Here is a 12,679-nt window from a genome sequence, read left to right on the forward strand (position 1 = left end):
AACGAAAAAAAGAGTCAAAAAGGTCAGCAACGACTTCATATAGCAGATAGAGTCCCTATCCTGCTCGTTAGACATCCTACTCCTTCCTCGACTATTCAACCGCGCCCATCGTCCCTCTTCTAACTGGAATTCCTCGCAATTAATCTCTCTTTTTTTGACGAGGAATCTTCAAATCACCACATTCCCTCCCTTCGGCTCATCCCATCCCCCCACCTCCACCTGCTCTCCCCCTTTTGGGTCAGCACCCAAATCTGCGGTCGATACCCTTACTCATTCCTCGGTCGATTCTCCCTCCCCGACTGAGAGAGAGTTCTGCCGGTCCTTCGTGCCAGCGGTACTTGGAATCTGACTTTGGCTATCCCCAAATAGAGTGGATCTACTCCAGACACATCAGTCTCGGACTCTACACGCTAGAGTCTGATTCTGACTGGAGCATCCTGCCTACGAGCCTATATGAGCCCAGTCACTTGAACGACTATCTCCTGATAGAAGCGTCGCTTGTGTAGAGAGGTATGTGGTATTGAAGGGTATTAGGTCTACAGCAGTTTTTGGGGGTCAAATAATTCTGATGCGTTTCGTTTCTTGTAGTGGCATGCCGATAAGGTTCCCTGTGACCCAACGGTTCTCTCTACACGCACGCTTCTTCTCTGTGTTGAGCAGAAAGGTTTGCCTCGTGGGACCCGTTAACTCGCTGTTCCCACCGTGCTCAGGAATCGTTTAATTTCCTAGCGACTAATCGTGGCGGTAAGGGAGACCTCTTTCCTAAATAACCCCCCTTAACTGCCCACGTCATAGTCTATTGCGATCAATGCACACCAGTATCTGCACACATGGCTATCTGAGTCCCTTTTTAAGGTTGACAAGAGACACACTTTCGTCGCGTGCCGGAGCTCCCCCACATCGGCCAATACTCGACTCATAATGGCTATATTGTGTCCCTGCTTGTAGCACATTCAGCGCGTCCCCATTTTCCCTGCAATTTACATGCATTGTACCTGATTCTAGGGCTGACCGAACTTCTTTAGAGCCATTCACTCAGCATCTTTTAAAGAGGGTCTACTCCCCGGCCCTGGTTCCTTCGAACACCACCAATTCGCGGCAGCCATCTTGACCTCTCGTCGTTCTTTTTTTTTCTTTTTCTGTTTCTTCAAGATACTCACCACACTCTTTAATTACCTAATGTTGATACGGTCTGTCCATCTGTGATAATACGCTCATTTCTACTCAACAACTGCGACGACCAACTTAATACGCTCACTCAAGCACCAAGATTCCTGGAGAACCTGACCGTCACTCTTTCCACTCTTACCTTACCTCCGAACCACACGTCTCAATTGTCTCACAGCTTTTTACATTCATCATGGCGTACGACTCAAGCGACAATGGCTTCTTCATCGAGACCGATGAGCCGCGGCGCATCAATATGAGGGATGCTGCCAAAATATTGGCACGTAATCGGCAAGAAATGATCGCCAATGAACTCTCGCGTCTTGCGGGCGATGAGTACCTCGAGGATATCATGCAGCATATGAGACACATGGAAGTAAGTAATTTTTGGTAGTTATGATGTCGCACAAAAGTTCCTCAACCTCACGTTATCAGCACCGGAGTGCATCATATTATAGAGGGTTTCTAAGCGAAGGGTGATGACTAACAAATATCAAAGGACGAAACGTTACCTGACGCCAACCTCATCGATATGCAGCGAGAAATCCAGTGGTTTATGAGACCATACTTGATTGACTTCCTCATTGAGGCTCACGCTGCCTTTGCACTATTACCCGAGACTTTATTTCTGACGATCAACTTGCTAGATCGCTACTGCTCAAAGCGAGTAGTCTACAAACAGCACTATCAACTCGTTGGGTGTGCAGCACTATTGATTGCTGCCAAGTATGGAGACAAGAAAGATCGAGTACCTCAGATCAACGAGCTGAATAATATGTGCTGTGGATTATACGATTCTGGCATGTTTACTCAGATGGAGATGCATGTGCTCAACACTCTCGATTGGGTTATCGGCCATCCCACTGTCGACTTGTTTGCCCAATTGATCATAGCAGAGGAGGGAGATGACCGAGAAGTCGAGCATATGGCCGCATATCTTTGTGAGATTGCGCTATATCATCCCGATTTTGTTTCCACGAAACCGTCGATCATGGCCCGAGCCTCTCTCGCCCTCGCTAGAGCTATACTCGGACGACCAGAAGTGAATGATGGTGCATGGGATAACGTTGAACACTTGACGGTTTTGACGCTTTCGCAGCATCTACATCATCCTTCTATCACGCTATCAAGGAAGTACTCTGGTCCCGGTCTGTCTCGTGTTTCGTCGAGTCTCGCCGAGTTCCTAGAACGGCAAGCCGCCATTTCCAGGAGAGCACAACAACAAGCACCTCCCTCTCCTCCTGCCGAGCCGACTCTGAGTTCCAGCCACTCTGCTATATACAACACCCCACAAAAAGGTTGTGGTGCCAACCCTGGTCCTGCCGATGGCTACATGACACCGCCCATCACACCCGATGGTGTTTGTTTCACCGCAGCAGACCCTATGAACAAATATGTTCCACCTAGGTGTCCCGTTACCCCCACACCTCAAGTTCCTACCATGACTGGATATCCCCAACGCCAACAGCAGCAACACTATGCCGCATACCCGTACGACAAATACCAGGGCCAGATGGTGGCTTAGGAGCCCTACATCTCGATCCCTGGGTTGTCCGCGGTGGCTAGGGTATCTCAGTCTATATCTGTCTTCGACCCTTCGAGGACATTCCGGGCACCACTGCCAGTTTCACACCGCACGACCTGTACCATTGGAAGAAAAAAAAGAAAGATTGTTGCATAAATTGACGGATAAGGACATCTCCATGGCATTAGCGACTTGATTCGAGCTCATTTCCTTTAAATTTTTTCAGTCATACCCCTTGCGCGAGTTATCTTGCATCAAAACGACGATCGATTGCCATCTCACAAAAAAAATCTGATTTCAGCTTTGCGAATTCGGCCGTCCACCAGCATTTTTCCCTTATACAGAAACGCCCAGATTGAAGGGAGGAAAAGAAAATGTGCGCGAGCAAACGTTCCCATTGTGCGGAATAGTTGAAGAAAATTAGGAGAAGTAATTGCTCGATTGTTAGGGTGCCTAATAGGGCACAGTGAACTGCGACGGATTCATCAACAAGAGTAAACGCATGCATGGGCAATGTTTCCCAGGTTTAACCTGCTTGCATGTTATCCTCTTCAACTGCGGCGAGATATTTATGGGCGCCCGTTGGTGCTCCTCATCCAAGGACGATGACTTGGTCCCCAAGACATTGGCATCGTTCCCCCCTTAAGGGGACATAATTCATTCTTGGTGGCGACAGATAACTGTAAAATGGGGAAATACATCTGATGGTACCTCGACCGCTGAGTCGACTTTGCAGATATTTCCACAATGGTAGTCTAATTGTCCACCGCACGTAAATACATCAGACCAGTAAAAAACACCTTGCATGGCTCATACAATTCCTTGTGTCTACATGGGTGATATGTTCTTGCTTCCATTTGAGTAGAATTGTGCACTTTATGAAATGTACTTCTTTCCTAAAAAGGTTAGTCAGAAGGGAGCATCAGCAAGCACGGTTCCATTAGAAGCAGCCCTTGAAGTGGAAGCAATCTCAACATGTGGAGAAGTTAAAGCGTCTTTTTAAACCGAACTCCTTTTTATCACATTTTATGTGTATGTTCAGATTCAAGATCAGCATATTTATTCCAAGGAACGGATCGGGTGTATTGTATCTCAGGTCGAACACATTCCCGTGGTGCTCCTGTGATAGCAGTCGGGTCACCCTCAACCACCCGTCCGTCGCCAGCGTAGTTCATATTGCAACATCTCTGTGACCTTGCTCTTCTTATTGAGATTGAAAAATGAGGGTGTGCAAGTGAAGGAGCTGAGGAAATACTAATCTTAATGTACGGTATAGGATTAAGGTAATCCTATTAAGAGACGGAGCATGAAATATGCACCTATATTTATGCTGCCTTTATCTAACAATGATGATTAGTAGACCATCATGCCGCCAGGTAATCATAAGTAGTTCTGAGGTTTCGTTCATCAGAGATTGTATCGTTCGAAGGTATTACTCGTTCTTGGCTAGCTTATCGGAGATTTTGCATGATGGCTTCTCGGTTGTGGACTTGTTCTTTTCTAATCTGTGCGTTGTTCAAATATTATGCTTCGATGACTCATTGTTGGAGCATGATTATTATTTATGACTGAGTCTTAATTAGACACGTCAACTATTATATATGAGCTACCAAGGATCATCCCTTTCACCAGCAGAAATGACCCAGTAACAGTTAATGCCCTTAAGGTAAGAAATATTATTTTAGCTAACATTTTAGAATCATCGTTGGTTATGGAGTATTGGGTTTCCGTAGAATCACTTTAGTAAATACCTGGTGTCATATTATTCTGTTGCCAACATCATGTTTATTCAAAATAAGAATAAGACACAAATTTGAAAGAGTTGGAAGAATATAGAACTAACAATCAGCACCATTATATCTACTTTCCTGTGATTGGAGTGGTATCTTGAATCCACTCCAAAGGAAGGAACCACAGCTACGTTGCGCAGAATATCAACTTTGCAGTGTAGCTTCTTAGAACATGTGAGATACGGGGACTCGTGTGATTATTCAGTCGGAGGATTTTCAGGACAGCTAGAAATTCAGACGTTCTGTACGTTCCGACTCGTAGTCACATCCGTTTCCCAAGCAAGATGCGTGGGCCAGCAGGGCAGTTCTCAAGCCCAAAATATATTGACGGGCAACGCAGAGTCCGCTGGTACTAAATACATGGAAACTTCCCCAATATACTATCATGATCTATATCTTGAGCTTACTACTGAAGCCCCCAGGAACTATCTTGTAAACGTTTATCTCATACGCAATGCACCTGTGAGTGCGATTTGTAGTGGATGGTCGACGAATTGGACTTCACCGTGTGGCATGATAGATTGCCAGCTGGCATCAGCTGCATTTTCTCTCTACGCTCTGTTACATTTAACAACATGGGTAATCTTACGCCATTTCATTCACGTCATAAATCGTAGCTCATTAATCTCAACAAGAATGTGTAATCACGAACACTTCATTTTCGAGACCGGCGGGTAAGACCGCTGCTGTTAGCGTACGAGAACCGCTGTCATCGTGAGCTATAATAGTCATGCTTCTTCGCCCAGCGGCTCTCGGACTTAGCCGTCGCCACCTCGGTATAACACAATCTACCCTGTTTACCGCAAGTGGCTCTAGGACATCATCATGTAGGAGATATATACATCTAGAAGGCCCGGCGCTAGCGCCTTTCGTCTTCGGCGGCCTGTTAGTATCATTGTGGACTTGGAAGTGCTTCATGATGGTGGTGTTTCAGAACAAGATCATCTACATGCCGGGTCTACCTCCAAATTCGCGACGGGAGAAAATAAATGACTATAGAGGTAGACTCGGCGGGATTTCCTGGCACGAGGAAAGAATTCGCGCCGCTGATGGGACGGACCTAGCGCTCTGCGTTACGGATCTAGAGCTGGGATCTGAAAACGGCGCCCGGTCACTGGATACTACGCTCTATATCCTCTACTTCCAGGGTTTGCATATACCTCTGTACTGTCCGTATCTGAGTTGGAAGCTTACCATCTGTTAGGCAATGCTTCGTCTATTCCTCCTCGTCTCCCGGACTTGTCATCAATATTAAACATGTTGAAACGAGAGATGGCCAGTGAGCAGAAGATAACTAGATGTACAATGATCTGTCTAAGTTATCGCGGATATTGGACATCGCGCGGTCGGCCAACGGAGAATGGTCTTCGGCTTGATGCCGCCGCGGCGCTCGACTGGATCTCCCGCATGCACCAGGGCGCGTCTCGCGAGGGTCACCAAAGTCCGGCGCAGGTGGTGTTATGGGGTCATAGCATCGGTTCCGGTGTGGCGACCAATCTGGCGGCCGAGCGGCCTTTCCCCGAGAACCTTCGCTTGAACTCAATGATACTAGAAACGCCATTTACATCAATTCGCGCCATGCTCGCGGCTCTCTACCCGCAAAAGTGGGTGCCGTACAAGTACCTTTGGCCATTCTTACGCAACCATCTCGACAGTTGGAAGAACCTCGGGCTTATCGCCGACATTTACAGTACAAAGGCCACGCGACCGGAAATCTTGATCGTCCAAGCTGCCAAAGACGAGATCGTGCCCGCAGAACTCAGCCAGAAGCTCTATGCCAGATGTCTAGAGCTGCAAATACCCGTGCTCAGGACTTCGGTCAGTGGTGCTTTTCACAATGATACTACGTTCAGGGCAGAAGGTAGGAAAGCGATTTCTCAATTCCTGGCGCAGAAAGCCAGGGCAGCGATAACAGAGATATGAATCATTACAAATGCAGCAACGCGATTCCAATGACCGTGGGCACCTCCCATGGTGCTAATTCGCCGTCTCCCTATTCACGACGAGTATCTAGATGGTATCAGGGTAGATGAAGATTGGTTGCATTAGCTGCAACACCATTATCGCGTTAGCGATTCAACGAATACCATCCCGATAATAACTCCCATTGTGTGCCAATTCCCACGAAACTCTCACAACTTTCCGATACCAAACAGTAATTCCATATTTCACGACAACATGGCTATTGTCCCCGTGTGTCGAGAACTTGCAGCGGTGGGCGAGCGCGTGAAAGCGACTTTGTGGCTCTAATACTTCTGTACTCTTCAACGACTTGGTGATCAACCCAGCAGTGGTCTTGATAGTTTTTCTTGGTCTTAACGATGTGAACTTGACGCCCAGAAACAGGGTAATACCGCTCACTATTCCAAGTTAGTAAATTACATCGACGCTAGTCAAATCGTGCTCGCTCACCTTGGGATCAGACTGCGAGGCTTCGGCATATTTTCCTTCATCGGAATTGGGTGTGCTCATGGACAACAAGGACTTGGATTGGTTGGTGGAGACCGACTTGGCGTCTTCGTTGGAGCCTCGTTCGTTGTTGGATGACGACTGGGTTGATCGGTCGGCGGAGACCGACTGGAGGTCTTGCTGGACATCTCGTGCATTATGAATAGCAGCTGGATTGGTTCGGTTGTGGAGGCCAGCTTGCAGTCGTACATGACGATTTTGGAGAAGAGGATGAAGGTGAGGAACCAGACGAAAATGCCCGGCGCGGCGAGGAACGAGACGACGCCGGCGGTGATGAAGATTATCTGCCCGCTTGCGGTCGTACATGCCGAGTTTGTAGAAGAGAATGAAGGTGAGGAACCAGACGAAAATGCGCAGCGCGGAGAGATACGCGACGACGGTGGCGATGTCGATGATTGTCTGCCAGATCTCCATCGTATTAAGTTGATGGTGGGTGCGGTGTGGCTTTGGTGATGATTTTCTTGATGAATCTTGACTTCAACGCTTCAGTTGATGCAGCGAAGTTGTGAGGCGGATAATATGTTGAGAGAGTAGATGGTGTGTCCGAGGCCGACCTTTATAGGATTTGGTCCAAAGTATGATGGCTGTTGATGCTTCTCTGACTAACCTAGCTCTTCCGTTGAGCTCTAGCCTTTGAACTTATGGAAGCCAACAGTCGTTTGTCACAATAGAAGACATGCAAACGCGTTTGGAACAGGCTGTTGTGTTTGAAAGGCTCTGCTGAATCAATCATTGGCTTGCATTCATGATCAAGTTAACTCTGCATGATGCAGTGTAAGGTCCTTTCAAACTAGCGCATTGTCGAATGGGCACACCGCTAAAGGGAACTGAACCCCCTCAATATGATAGCCTACCATTACCAAGGGCGGTCAATGTTATACTGAATCTGCTTGTTTGTTAACCGTATTCTGCCTATACATGAACCTCAGTGGCTGGCCCATCAGCAACGCAGCGCTGAAAGAAGATGTCTTACCACACTTCGCCTCAAATGTGCTACTAGCTTCGCTCCTTACACTGGTACATTGCTGGAATACTTCGGTGACAGCTAGATCGCACATAAAGAGCTCTCACGCGAGATTCACGCCAGCTACAGCTGCCGCACTGAGTCCCTTGAGCCCATATACACGTCGAAGGGTAACTATATCCCCATGGATACTACCGCTCTATGGGACAACCTCATCGAGAAGTTCATGAAAGGTTCATATGGCTCTGAGTACTAAGTAAAACCGAGTTAGCTATATCTCAGCCATCCCTTATCGTAGCCTAGTCATATAGTGGTTATACAGTATCTAAAGAGTTATACCTTGGTTGTACACCCCCCTACCAATTAAATCCGTGCACTCACCAGTTTCCCACCAAAACCTACCACTTTCAATGCTGGATAAGACAAACATACAAGTAGTTAAATATAAAGAAAAACAATCCTATAGCTATTTATGGAGCAATATTTCATATAATTGTCTTTTTGTAATTTTACAATTTTTTTCTGATTGCTTTATGAAGCTATGAAGTAAAGGAGTTTGGTAGGAAGTTATTAGGCGCACGGATTTGCTTGGTAGGGGGGTGTAGTATCAGTATAAACACTCTTGTTTAATAATCTATAATTGCTGCAATCGAGCTAACATTAAACCTCGGCGACTTCAAATATTCCGTACAGAGTATACCTCCGACACACTCGGCCATTAGAACATGAGCCAAGTAACTCTCCACTCTGCTACTTCAGATATCATAACTGCATTTATAGAATCTTCATATTTGAAGCAAATATTCGCATAAATTGGATTGGTCTAGTACCGCAATCATGTGAAATGCACACTTGATGTTGAAAACAGTAGAGACCAGCATACAGCCACAAAGCTACATGAAAGTCTCCGTACTTAGACATGTTCGGCATCGAAATTGATCCTCACCTCAACCTCATTACTCCAACCAGAATTCAACCCCATCTCGCTCCAGGCTGTCTGGATGTCCACAGTCAAGACATGATCGTCTCTCTCATCCACCGTAACAGTGTGAAAGGGAATAGGTAAGCCCTGAATAGTTATCATGAAATCACTCTTGATCGACATGTGCGGGAGGTCAGATATGTACAACCCTAAAGACGCGGTTAGCAAGGTGTCTGTAAAGCATTTCGAATGGGGAGTTGTCTGGGTTGGCCTACCAAGTATGCCTAGGGCCTTTAGCCGTGTCGTACAGAAAACCATGCCAGTAGGAAGGAATTCAAAATGGCTGACAATGAGAGCAGCAGCGCCAGTCATCTTGTCGATGAGGCCCAGTGAAGCAGTGCTGATTCGGCCGTTGGAATCGGTATCCAGGTGAGTCAGTGGGTATGCTGTGAAGATGTCGTAGCCACGTCGTTGCAGTGTTATACCTAGATGAGCCTGTCGTGACTCGCTGTCCCTGACTATAGCAACCTTGCCATTATAATGTGACCTGACTACATATTCAGTTGACGTAGTGACTCCGGGGAAGGAATCAAATGGAATTATTTCCGTTACAGTGTGTGGTGTTGTGTTGAATAAAGCAAGAATAGGTGTCCCTATTGCAGATCTGCCGTTGTAACACCCAACCTTGAGAAGTGCGCTGTCACAAATAAGCGTCAGTGATTGCCATATCGCAAGCCTTTAAGTGTTTCTGAGGGGTATATGGGAGTAGGGAGTAGTTGTTTAACAGAAAGGGATGATGTGACGGTAAAACACGCACTCTTCATCATATCCAGTGTAGGCGTCGATCGTTTTGCCTACTACACTCGGGCGAAGGATTACGGTCTTGCCACGAGGAGTCAAGCTTGTAATTTGGTTAATTAGGCCAAGGTCGTGGTGTCCAGGCGCATCTGTGATATAGATAGGCCCGCCACTAACACACCGGGCAGCTGCGTGATAATGAGCGGTCTCATGGGCCGTTTGGAACATGTCCCAATCTGGGAAAACGTTCAAATGCTGCGTGAAAAGAGCATTATGCGCATTTGCCCATATGTGCCAAGGGTGTGAGTCCGGCACATCCGGGAAGTAGTCGTCGGAGTTTCGCACGGGAATTGTTGGCCTAATCTGTGACAGCTGTTGGCGCAATAGTATCTGTGGTGCCTGCGACATGCATGAGATAGCCCTATCACCAAAATGCCGAAGAGCTGCAATTCCCCAAGAATCTAGATACGTGTTCGTAAGTTCTCGACGACGATCTGCGGAGGACCAAGTGTCAATCATGAATTGAGCGTCTGTTTTGACACCATCCACACCGCATGACACTAGGAACTGGTAAAAGTCATTATAGAATCTTGCGACATCCGCATTAGCAATGACGGTCATCGGCCCAGAGACCTTCCAACCGTCCCGTGGGATTTTAACCGTCTGGTATTCCTTTGCAATATCCCCGCTAGGTGAGATTCCGCCCCAGTATCCAAGCAATGCGCTATTCAAGACTGTTAGACTTAAACGCCTCCACAGAGAAAAAATAATAATATTCAAGTCCTGGGCTGAAGTGTAATCAGGAATTAAAGGAAAGGAATGGGTTGGGAGGTTCACTATACATACTGCCATACAGCAATCTTTTCAATACCAGGACTGATTTTGCGGATTTGCGAGACTGTGTGCTTTAATCCGTTGGGAAAGGCTGTAGGTTCAGCTTCAAATCTCTTCCAGCCGTATGAATTCGAGTCAAGCCCATGATAGTCCACATCTTGCCAGTTGTCGTCAATAATCAAATTACTAATGTGGATGTTATTTTCCTTCAAGCATCTAACGGCGTTTAGGAGCTTATCTTCGGTTAGTTGCTGCCCAAGTGCGTTCCAAGTGCCTGTTGTTAAAGTGAACATGTCAACATATAGAGCGCTGTGATAGTATCTTGATTGCTTACAATAGCCTAAGCCATCGCACCAGTCCTGTACCCATTCGGGATTGATATCATCACTTTGATCCGCGAGCTCTTGGGGCAACGTGTTCTGTGTGCAAGATAGAATAAGGATCCGCGCGTGATAAACAGCGGCTGCAATAGCACTTTCGCAGTTATCACCAACAGCCGCTAGTACCATACCAGTGGAGCTTGCATTCTCATCATTGCGAATCTATATTGACAAGTTCAGCTATGTGAGTTATATGATTGAACAAGTACGACTGAACTCACATGGATTGTCACTGTGCCACAATCAGAGCTTCGGAGGAGGGTTATGACACTATTGATGTTACTGATTCCTAATAGAACAAGATGCTTTCCTTCACGGCTGAGAAAAGAACACAGTAAGGCATCTTTATCAAGGCTAAAATGAGTCTTCCCTTGTCTCGGACCAAGCCACGCGGAGGAATGGCGGACCAATGCAAAATAACTGAGAAATATTAGCAAAGGCATCATATTTATTTGATCTAGTCGGTTCTCCGAGTAAGTCGAAGTATATCAGCTACAAGGAAGTCCACATGCTATATCATGGTTAAATCCAACACTCGTCGAATTCTGCAAGACACTTCCGGTAAAACTTTTTGCATCAAGTTGCGATAAAATGGCCTACCGTTCGAAGCTACCCCAAGGGGTGCCAAGCTCAACGTCAGCGTATGCCGATACATCGTGACGTGACGGTCCGACTACAGCTTCAACAGTCCATAGCTGTGTGCGAGGAGTCTGGCTCGCAACAGACCTAACCTTTAACTCAGGATTCAGATCTTGAATTATATGCGAAAGGTCACTGGCCAGCGTGTGCTGGTCTTCTTGGTTTAGGATTACGAGTCCGTTGTCAACACCTAGCTCATCTCTAGCCCATATCCAGGGCTTAGTTGGACTAGAGCGATACTTCACAGTGAAATGTAAAGTAGATACCAAAGGCAGCTCAGCAGTATAACAGAACCGTTCGTGACTTGAGCCGTCTAGTAGCCGTAAGAATGAGGGCGAATCGCTTTCCAGAGCCAACGACAAGGTGGTCTCTTCCCAGGGCTGATCACCGGACGAATGCCAGAGAGACATCTCCCATGGCTGCTCAGCATCGTGATCCGCAGCCTCCAGGATGACCGAGAAAGAGATGACCTGGCTTTTGACCTGGGAAACTCGCCCCAATGGTGGGAAAGTACAAAGCCCCGCTACCATTGTTCACTGCTGGTGTTGAGACCTATATGTAGATTTGCGATATGAAATTAAAGACTATGCGATGAATGTATATGCTTTGGATTTGGTGATATCAGGCGATGGAACAGCACTGTAGGCAGCTCCTAGGAATATGCTTAGGTAAGACAACTATCAGATTGTGTGTAGCAGCCTTGACTGCAAGATTTGCCTGTATACTCAAGTATATGGATTGAAGGGTGAGGTGAGATCACATAGAATCGGTGCCAAGCGGGTACTATACTCATGTGCTTTCTTGGCCTAGGCACATTCAGGTATATATTGTATATTGTAGTGTAGGTGAGGCTGGTTGGTCGGGTATAAGGATCCTAAGCTAGTCCGTGGCGGCAGAGGTGGGGAGGTGTTGCGGTGGAGTTTGGCGGAGAGAGGGAGATGAACTAGCCTCAGAGGTACGTACCTTAGTATAGATAGGTAGTCGGATGATGACGGACTCTCCATTACGGGCTTCCTAATTGGCCCGAGTTCCCGGGAACACCATCTACGTAGGTACATAGATAGCACTCAGCTCGTCAATGTCGGAAGACGGCGGCCAATCAAATAGCGATTATTCAGCCCCGGAACACACTCTTAGGCTTCTGGTCAGGCTATCTACCTACCTACCTAGGTAGGTACCTAAGTACACGGA

At 46.9% G+C, this 12,679-nt stretch overlaps 4 protein-coding genes across 4 annotated transcripts; 2 read left to right on the forward strand and 2 right to left on the reverse strand.

The window, feature by feature from the left end:
* Window positions 1-1,360: 1,360 nt before the first annotated feature.
* Window positions 1,361-2,692, forward strand: F5B22DRAFT_646112 (cyclin; the record flags this gene model as incomplete). Its single annotated transcript, XM_047978687.1, has 2 exons — window positions 1,361-1,543; window positions 1,667-2,692. The coding sequence occupies 2 exons, from the start codon at window positions 1,361-1,363 to the stop codon at window positions 2,690-2,692; spliced, it is 1,209 nt and encodes a 402-aa protein (XP_047831227.1).
* A 2,373-nt stretch (window positions 2,693-5,065) lies between these two features.
* F5B22DRAFT_128698 (Alpha/Beta hydrolase protein) lies at window positions 5,066-6,629 on the forward strand. Its single transcript, XM_047968939.1, has 2 exons — window positions 5,066-5,630; window positions 5,687-6,629. The coding sequence occupies exons 1-2, from the start codon at window positions 5,213-5,215 to the stop codon at window positions 6,403-6,405; spliced, it is 1,137 nt and encodes a 378-aa protein (XP_047831228.1). The 5' UTR covers window positions 5,066-5,212; the 3' UTR covers window positions 6,406-6,629.
* Window positions 6,630-6,664: 35 nt separating this feature from the next.
* On the reverse strand, window positions 6,665-7,365 carry F5B22DRAFT_646114 (uncharacterized protein; the record flags this gene model as incomplete). The annotated part of the gene is made up of 2 exons (XM_047978688.1): window positions 6,665-6,838; window positions 6,895-7,365. 2 exons carry the CDS (start codon window positions 7,363-7,365, stop codon window positions 6,665-6,667), a joined length of 645 nt encoding a protein of 214 aa, XP_047831229.1.
* A 1,126-nt stretch (window positions 7,366-8,491) lies between these two features.
* On the reverse strand, window positions 8,492-12,374 carry F5B22DRAFT_604944 (raffinose synthase Sip1). Its single transcript, XM_047974819.1, has 7 exons — window positions 11,450-12,374; window positions 11,071-11,269; window positions 10,804-11,011; window positions 10,482-10,743; window positions 9,655-10,359; window positions 9,113-9,534; window positions 8,492-9,046 (listed from the first exon to the last, which is right to left on the reverse strand). Exons 1-7 carry the CDS (start codon window positions 12,016-12,018, stop codon window positions 8,829-8,831), a joined length of 2,583 nt encoding a protein of 860 aa, XP_047831230.1. The 5' UTR covers window positions 12,019-12,374; the 3' UTR covers window positions 8,492-8,828.
* Between the last annotated feature and the right edge of the window lie 305 nt (window positions 12,375-12,679).

The sequence above is a fragment of the Xylaria bambusicola genome, assembly GCF_022495145.1.
Source record: "Xylaria bambusicola strain CBS 139988 unplaced genomic scaffold F5B22scaffold_18, whole genome shotgun sequence".
Classification (NCBI taxonomy): domain Eukaryota; kingdom Fungi; phylum Ascomycota; class Sordariomycetes; order Xylariales; family Xylariaceae; genus Xylaria; species Xylaria bambusicola.

Bases quoted from the DNA above. Each gene is read 5' to 3' on its own strand.
- F5B22DRAFT_128698 (XM_047968939.1), top strand. From the start codon at position 5,213: ATGCTTCTTCGCCCAGCGGCTCTCGGACTTAGCCGTCGCCACCTCGGT. The intron at 5,631-5,686 runs GTTTGCATATAC...ACCATCTGTTAG, and splicing joins CTATATCCTCTACTTCCAGG to GCAATGCTTCGTCTATTCCT.
- F5B22DRAFT_604944 (XM_047974819.1), bottom strand. From the start codon at position 12,018: ATGGTAGCGGGGCTTTGTACTTTCCCACCATTGGGGCGAGTTTCCCAG. The intron at 10,744-10,803 runs GTAAGCAATCAA...CTTTAACAACAG, and splicing joins GTGCGATGGCTTAGGCTATT to GCACTTGGAACGCACTTGGG. The intron at 9,047-9,112 runs GTAGGCCAACCC...CCGCGTCTTTAG, and splicing joins AAAGGCCCTAGGCATACTTG to GGTTGTACATATCTGACCTC.